Raw genomic sequence first — 8,504 nt, forward strand, 5'->3', positions numbered from 1 at the left:
TTATTACCACTTAAGAGCAGTTTCTATGGAATGAACAAACTCAGAGTTTGTTCATTTTGCTCCCACTATGGACTCAACAAACATGAAAAATGGATGTTCAAACCAACAAATTTGTTGGATTGTTCATTGAGTTAAACGTGTAGTGCGTGCTTGATGAAAAGTCGGGCGAACGTGGGATGATCGGGCGTTGGAAGAAAAAACTCTGACGTATATTCCTCCCTCGCCCAGTACAAATTCAAATTCCCAACAATTACTTTACTATTTTTTTTTATTCCCTTTATCATTTTTCATCTCACTTTATCCTATTTTATCTCACCAATTATATTATTATATATTTTATTTTTATCCTACAAAACATTTTACACCAAAAAAAAATATATTAGTGGAACCATGGAAAACCAAATCTATTCGTCTGGCTCTAATTTTCCACTAAAAAACACAATTTGTTCGTCACGAGGCTCAACCGTAGAAATTGCCTTTAATGTGCAGTTTACTTATCTTTAATTCTTTATCGTGAATTCTACAAGATGCTCCAACTGGATGACCCGATTTTCATTAAGGTGCTATGCATGTTTTCTTTAATTTTACTCGGCACTCATTTCAGTTCTTCTCCTCTCTCTGTCACTCTGAAATGGGGATTTCATAAGTTCTACCACCGTCGTGATAGTGCAGGGTAAGTATAAGAAAAACATAGTGAAATCAGTTTCAAATTCAATTTTTAATGATGACTAATTTTAATCAACCCTCCTTCTCTTTTTGATTCGGCACAGTCCTGAGTTGTTCATCAAATTTTTGATGAATTGAATGTTGAAAAAGACGGGTTATTAATCATCTGAATGATTTTCTGATTCTTGGTTTTTGATCAGATTTTTATTTATGTTTGTATAACTCTAGGTTCAGATTCATCTTACTTCATTGTTTAGGGTTCAATTTTCTGTGTTTTTGATAGCATTTTAAAAATGGTAGAGAAAATTTTGTTTTCTGTAAAGTGAAAATGACATCTGTAGATGCAATGTGTTATTTAAGTTGTTAATCTTTGTTGGCATCATATTAAATCCATAAGTATAAGTTTAAGGACACTTGGCATTTAAGAAATTTGTACTTCTCAACTAGGTTTTTTGTTTCTTGAGGAGGTTTTCGAGTTAGTACTTGATTTTAGTAGGATTGTTACCGTAAGGGATGATTAAGAAGTTAATAGTTGTGTATATCCAAACGTTTAGGATATGGTGTTCTAGTAATGGATGATTAAGAACTTCAGCTATCAAACGATGTTGCATCCGAGTTGTGTAGTATTCTGGATGCAATTGAATTTCTAACTAATTTGTTTGCTTTAATTGCCGCCGCTAGCCCACTTTTTTGTGACTTTTATTTTGTGCAGAGATTCATAGTTCAGTGGACATGTAATAGCCTCAAAATTCCTTACAGATGATTCTTCCAAAAATCGCAATGCTGAGAAAAAGCAAGTGATGTAAGGAGATCAAATTTTAGCTGAAAAAGCTTAAGGACAGTGTTTGTGATGCTGATGACATAATGGAGGAATCCTCTTAGGAAACCTATTGCGTCTGCACCGATATACAGTTCGAAGCTGGCTAAATTTCCGTCAGTAATTAACTGATTGCCATGATGACTTGTCGTCTCATTAGTAAGTCTTGTTTTCTCATTTTCATTGATTTTGTGATTTTAGCTGTTTACTTGATTCTTATGACATGCTTCGGCCTCCGAGTCTTGTTTCACTTATTGCACAGAGCCTGCATATGTTCTACTGTAACTAGGTAGAATTTAATGGGCACCGCATACACTAGGAACACTGGTTGGAAAATAAAATAAAATATTGGATTAGAAGATATCGACCAAAGGAGACTTCTCATTCTTATTCTCTTGCTTTCTTGTATCTTTAACCTGCTAATATACAATTACCTAAACATTTTCGCTTCAACTCTTATGCTTGGATTACAAGATAATAAAATTACATTTCTTCGCTGCTGAGATTGTTAGCTTCTTGTGTGACGAATTTAATATACATTTGGAAGGCTTCTGACTATGATCTGTTTGCCCTTACAGAAATAAGAAAAGTTCTGTTGTGGTATGATGTAAACAACCTTTGTCATTATGATCCGTTAAACTGCAACCTTAAAAAGAAGTAGTCGATGATCATGCTGTGAGCTTCCAAGATTTTCAAGCAATTATATATATGAAAACCAATGTTTCGTTGAAAAGAGATTGATGTGGATCAAAATAATTGGAGAGTGTTTGCAGTCATTGAATATTTGATATGTTACTGCACCGAACAAATTATTATATGGTACGATATTTAGTGAGGTTTCTTGGATTTTATTGTAGGACGGATCATTAATTCAGCACGCACATTATTATATGGTACGATATTTAGTGAGGTTTCTTGGATTTTATTGTAGGACGGATCATTAATTCAGCACGCACTCTCATTCTACTGGTTGATGGTTGGTAAATCTTGTAGGCGGATTCAAAATGCCCTTGCCATCAAGCTTGCTTGTATGCCTGAACATTTTGTTGAAGATGCAATGGGACTGCTCATTTTTGTATCTCGGATACCTAGAGCTCTGGATGGGTTTATGCTGGTAGGCTTTCTTTACGCAGTTTCAGTGATATTTTGATGCTTTCTATGTTTATGAATAATCAACTGTTATGATTTCTTGTGAACTAGTCTATGCCTTTGGATCTTAATTTTTTGCTGACATTGCTGTTATCAGGATGATTTTATGAACTTCATTATAATGTTTATGGAGGGAAGTCCCTACTGTATCCTTATCTCAGAGCAAAGATGGTAGAAGTCTTGATCTGCTGGATGCCAGAAGGAAGGTATCACTTGAACAGTTTTGCTTGGCTACAGTAACACAATCTTGTGTGCATCATTTAATTCCATTGCACGTTGGTTTGGTGTGCAGTGGTTCATCTTCAACAGCTTCTCTTTTGAAGCTCATCAATTTTTCCTTGAGTTTCTTGTCGGGAATCTTTTGAAGCTTCACGTACATACTCAGGTAAGTGTTGTGACTTACAAGTATCCCATTTTGAGAGCTTTGGAAGGATTCTCAGTGCAACACATTTAGAGCAGTCTCTTTTAACTTCGAAATAAAAAACAGAGATTCATCTTCATTAACTTCTTGTCCTTATTTCCCAGATATATTTTGTTATCCACTTTTTTGACACGGTATCTTAATTATTATGTTTCCCATCTGGTGTCTTGAGTTTAAATGTTGTTCTGATTGTTGTACATTCTTGTGCAGTTTTATGACAAGCTCAACATACGTCATAATATGACTTCTGGGGTATCTATGGCAGGTTCCTAGCCATCACAATGCATTAGTAAAGGTTGTTTTAAGATCGTATATGTATTCTCTTTTCTTTCTGTCTTTTTATATATATTGGATATAGGAGTTTTACCTTCTGCTGTTGCATATACTTCTGGCTTTCTCACTTCTTCTTGTTATTGTCATTTCAGATTGCCAAAGAAGAGGAGAAGGGGTGTATTTGAACTTTCTCAAAGCATGTTTCTTGTAGACAGAAGTCTAAACAGAATTCTTAAACTGAAAGAGATAGAAAAGAGAATTCTGAAACTGAAAGAGATAGAAAAGAGAATTCTGAAACTGAAAGAGATAGAAAAGAGACGGTGAATACCGTGGAATGGGAAAGGAGGTCATCTCAAGAGAGGCAAGAGAGAACCCGACAGTTCCATTCTCAAGAGAATGTTTTCTTTAATTTTACTCAGCAATCATTTCAGTTCTCCTTTTCATAAGTTCTACCCCATTATATTTCGATGCAATACACCCCTGTTAGTACAATAATTCATAAACGGAAAACCACACTGGTGCGAAAATAGTCTTTTCAGATATAGGATCCTTACATGATGAAGTTCAACTCTTACTATAACAATACAAACAGTTACACTGAAAGATCGAAAGAATAATTTTAAGATTCTGCGGAAGTAACAAACTCCCAGATATAAGCAAACGAATGAAACCAATACTAGTTAAATTATATTACTAGATAGCTTGTCATAAACAACTGCATTCATAAAAGTCTTCTCTCTTACCAGCTCACTACTGTCTTGCCAGTACTAGCTTACCACCGTGCCTTCGCAAAAGTCTTTCGAGTGGCGTGACTTCTTCACCGTCCTTGATCACCGTTGGTTCCGCTCTTGATATCACCTGGCCGTGACAAACACTAAATTTGCTCCTCTTGAGTGGCTTCCACTCCTGTACAATGGACATAATATCAACCATATCAGATGCAATTTTACAGAGCTAACAAAACGTAACAGAATCCAAAAAATACTCCGTCTGTTTCAGAAAGACAGTCCGGTTTGATTTTGTCAAAAATATGTTAGTAATAAAGCAATGTCTCTCTTCAATGCTACACCTTCTTACACAGGCTTCAATTATTCCAAAATTTACAAGGAAACAGATTAGAACTTAAGAAAAGGAAATCCCAATAAGAAACATAATAGGATATAGAGAGTTAGAGACTAGTAGAGCTAGGACTAATATAGCTGGCTGTCCTATATTATAACACCAACCAACACCAGTCAGCAGCAGAAAAGGCATTAAACCAGAAAAATGAGTTCTCGCAAAGCGAGCACACAGGAAAGATCTGAATCAGCCCAAGAGTTCATACCTCTGATGAATAAGCAGACTCAACCACTGATGAATAAGCTGACTCTAGTGGGTTTGGTAAAGTAACAAATGAAGGTTTCCCCTCACAGATAACCACACCATGTCGCTGATAAAACTTCCGCTTCCTCCAAGCAACCTGGGTTTTGATCCAAATATAGGTAAATAAGTAAGTGTGGACTTGTAAAATGTATGCACCGAAACTGGGTTATGATATGGAGAAAACCTTTTTGTATGAAACAGCAAGCTCGTACTCGACGATAGTAGCGAGGTTGGTCATGCCGGCAGCGGCAGCAGGGATGGTGGCGGCGGCGACGGCCACAGTGGCGGCAGTGATGGCGGCGACGGCGGCGACAGTGCCGGCCATGCTTGCTTCGACAAACTCTAAGGGTTTGGAGAGCAAATTAAACTGTTTGAAGAGTGCAGGAAGTGCGAGTGTGGCCGGAACAGGAAAAAACAAAGTGTCGCCCATGTGAACATAGTCCTTAAATGTGCATTCAAATAACCGATCTCCTACAACCTGCACATAACACACGACAGAAATCAGGAAACCTTACAGTTCGAATTCACTTGCAAAAATAGATCATGCCAAATAACACACTGGATAGCACTGCAAAATTCAGTAGTGCGAGACATAGAAAGATTAAAAAAGAACACAAAAGAAAAAGGGTCACAACCTGTTGTTCTTAATCTAGAAATCAAATAGAGAACTCATAACAAAACCCAACGGCAAATACAGAAGAGAGGATTTTGTTTCTAGGCACACAAACCTTGTCAATCTTCCCCCGAACTCCGCTCTTAGTCTGAATTGGTGCACCTATAAACTTTAACCCATCAATTTGAAAGTTTGGTGCAAACTTGATACGAGCAGTCTTCCAGCAGGTGTCAACAAGAGTTACTATCTTTTCTACGTTCAGCAATATCTTTGCGTCAAGATTAAAAACAAGAACGATGCCCTTGGCCATAATCCGAAACTCTTCCTGATTCAAACGCACATATCACTTAAGAAACAAAGTTCTAGATATGAAAAAATCAACAATTGGTTAAGCAGTAGCTTCAGATTGCATCCTTGAATTACATAAATGTATAGGATAGAACAATGGAAATTGAAACTCAGACCTGATCTTTCAAACAATTAAGATTAGTCATTACAGCAACAATTCTGGTCTTAGGAGGTGCAAGAGGGCCCCAAAACACTGCAAGACACTCCTTATGTTCTGGAGTGTAATTGAGAAGTTGATGATGCCCATATTCGTTTTCCATGGCATAAATAGCAGTTGTCTCATAACGCCTCCAACCAGCCGAAACAGTGATTGGAGCACCAGTCATCAACAAATCCATACGCCAACTATGCCGCTTAAGTTTCACCTGAAAAACAGCACAAAAACATGATCATACAAGCAGCACACAGGTATAAATGCCTTGCTACGAGCTTATATTCAAATTTTGAATGACGGCTCCTTCCAGTTTCTTTTGTAAGAACCCAACCGCGTGCTAAACCAGTAACATGGTTCCATATAACACACTTTGCAGTAGTAAATAAAACTTAGAAAATGCATGATTACCTGCATATATCCAGAATTTTCCTCTTCTGGAAGGATACCTCCCACGAGAATAGGATGATGGGGATCAAATTTTTCAACTATTTCCGGAGGAACATCAAGAAAATCCAACCTTACATAAGTCCCTGTGCTTTGTTTATCAAGAAGAACGAAGTTCCCAAAAGAATGAACAGGGCAAGGATCATAATACGTTGTAACGCCAGCTAAAGAGAAATCCCCAACACCAGCAATATGCACCTGGCATAATACACCTAATTAGTTTAGTGTAAACAAAATACAAGTAACCATGTGGTAAAAGAAGTGTATAATAGGTGTGCATGTTCAAGAAGATGAGCCTATCAGACTCATGTGCAGATGACAGTTACAGAACCAGCATAAACAGGGAATTGCATTAAAAACAGAAAACCAAGAAAGGGCGAGCAGATAATTATCTGAAGCTCTAATTAAAAAACAAAAGACAACCAACTCGAATCAAATATTAATATACTATGACATAAAAGAGTATTTGACAAGGGGACAACAAAAACTATAAAGCAAGTTGGGCGGCAAGTGCATCAATGAATTGAGAACCACAATAAAAGAGTTAAGAGAAATACCTTAGATCCTTTCTTGATATTACAACCTCTGAGATAACCGTACAGACTTAAGTTTCTATTGAATTGTCTATCCCCATGCACTCTTTCTGAAGTAACATCTTCAAAACAATCTACCAGCACATAAGGATGTTTGGCCCGCCATGACAGAGGAAGGAATTGAGGATCTGAAAGCATTTCTCTCAAATCTCCAATTTCAGGCATTTTGTACCTGTAAATCATACACCGGATAAGAATCCATGATAGACTTTCCTTTAATTCAGCTGAAAGGGAAACATTAATATTATATTACTAATGTGAAGTGTGGTCTTTCATCTTTGATCATTAAATCAGCTCCTACTGCAAAATATTTATATAACAAAATACCTTCCTTAGCAAGAAACTACTAGACTAGAAAGCATTGTTACTTAAAACCTTAACTGAAAAAAAAAGGATTCAAGCAAACATAATCCTCCTCCATTAGATGCTACTTTGCTATATTCATCTAATAAAAACTTACAAGCCATTTTCGAGACCGGATAAGGTCAGAAGTTTTGCTCCTTCATATATTTCAGTACAGAAATGATCCTCGAGACGCTGTTTGACTTTTGACATTTCATCTAGAGCGACCTTGTCAAGATGTGTAAGAACCCCAATAACCTTTGGAAAGCCGTGAACTTGTAAAAGGTTACGAAACTCAAATGTTTCCTGAAATCAACAAAAGCATTATCCTGAGCACTCGGACATGCCATTCTCAAAACCATTTTACTCGTAAAACATCATTCTTGTAAGTTACTCACCTGTTCAAACCCATAACTTGCGTCAACCATTAGTATCGCTACATCAGCATACTTTGCAGCGTCAATCATGCCATTAATATCATCCGGACACTCCACAAACTGTAGCCGTATACCTTTACGTAGATGAAAACATTTTAGCAAAACCAAAGTTACCCGTGGATATGTTACATCAGCATAATATTGCATTAACAAAGGAATTTGAGGTGAAGAATGAAGAATAAAATTAAAAATAAAACTGAACCTGATTCGTTCGGGACTAGGACTGTTGGGAAGGTGCCTTGTGGATAAGGGAAGGGGCGTTGCGTACTCTTTACTATAGATTCAATCAACAAGGACTTCCCAACCTACATAATATAAGTATGAAACAAACTGTTATAAACCTCTATTGGGATTGCTACAGAAATTCAAAAGTAAATAGGGGATCTTCTTACCTTGCGAGGTCCCTGCACGACGACAATGTAAGGTGCGGGATCATCAATTGGACGTGGAAAATCAAGGTTGGGGGTGTTCTTGTTTAGAGGTTGCTCATCGTCGTAATTCCTCCGTCCTCTATATATTCTGAAAGCATAATTATCACCAATCTCCATTTGATTTGAAATCCTACCTAATGAACACAAAAACAATTTCTGATTAAACCCTAAGCGATTTCCAATTATCGATTACGAAAACCCTAAAAAACAAGTAAGCACAAATTCATAAGTCAGGAATTGAGGAATTGAGTGTGTTTTTTACTCATTTAGGGGATGCCTCCGATATCAGGCCCATACACTGCAAATGGGCTTCTGAGGTACTTCTCTAAGGGCGATTTTTTTTTTAGGCATACCAAAAAATTTCAAGGCATACAAAATAGTTTTACCATCCTAGGTGACCTTATAAGGGGTGTCTATTGGGTAGTTCAATTACCTATATACCCTTAAACCTAAA

General features: G+C 37.0%; 1 protein-coding gene and 1 long non-coding RNA gene across 4 annotated transcripts; one reads left to right on the plus strand and one right to left on the minus strand.

Moving 5' to 3' along the window:
* The first annotated feature begins 397 nt into the window (after positions 1-397).
* Positions 398-3,799, plus strand: LOC113346626. Of its 3 annotated transcripts, none has more exons than XR_003358577.1 (8): positions 398-673; positions 1,379-1,642; positions 2,062-2,302; positions 2,415-2,597; positions 2,730-2,838; positions 2,925-3,017; positions 3,264-3,348; positions 3,479-3,799. It is a non-coding gene; the product is annotated as an uncharacterized LOC113346626 (long non-coding RNA). The 3 variants fall into 3 exon arrangements; XR_003358578.1 differs by having other exon boundaries at positions 1,426-1,642; XR_003358579.1 differs by lacking the exon at positions 2,062-2,302.
* Positions 3,800-3,842: 43 nt separating this feature from the next.
* Positions 3,843-8,292, minus strand: LOC113346625 (ribosome biogenesis protein BMS1 homolog). Its single transcript, XM_026590088.1, has 11 exons — positions 8,012-8,292; positions 7,822-7,924; positions 7,581-7,693; positions 7,301-7,488; positions 6,805-7,012; positions 6,212-6,445; positions 5,766-6,014; positions 5,417-5,626; positions 4,873-5,166; positions 4,651-4,785; positions 3,843-4,232 (listed from the first exon to the last, which is right to left on the minus strand). Exons 1-11 carry the CDS (start codon positions 8,165-8,167, stop codon positions 4,077-4,079), a joined length of 2,046 nt encoding a protein of 681 aa, XP_026445873.1. The 5' UTR covers positions 8,168-8,292; the 3' UTR covers positions 3,843-4,076.
* Between the last annotated feature and the right edge of the window lie 212 nt (positions 8,293-8,504).

This window comes from Papaver somniferum, chromosome 2 (assembly GCF_003573695.1).
Source record: "Papaver somniferum cultivar HN1 chromosome 2, ASM357369v1, whole genome shotgun sequence".
Classification (NCBI taxonomy): Eukaryota; Viridiplantae; Streptophyta; class Magnoliopsida; order Ranunculales; family Papaveraceae; genus Papaver; species Papaver somniferum.

Bases quoted from the DNA above. Each gene is read 5' to 3' on its own strand.
- LOC113346625 (XM_026590088.1), bottom strand. From the start codon at position 8,167: ATGGAGATTGGTGATAATTATGCTTTCAGAATATATAGAGGACGGAGG. The intron at 5,167-5,416 runs GTTTGTGTGCCT...TGTTATGTGCAG, and splicing joins TTCGGGGGAAGATTGACAAG to GTTGTAGGAGATCGGTTATT. The intron at 4,233-4,650 runs GTATGAACTCTT...TCCATTGTACAG, and splicing joins AGTCTGCTTATTCATCAGAG to GAGTGGAAGCCACTCAAGAG.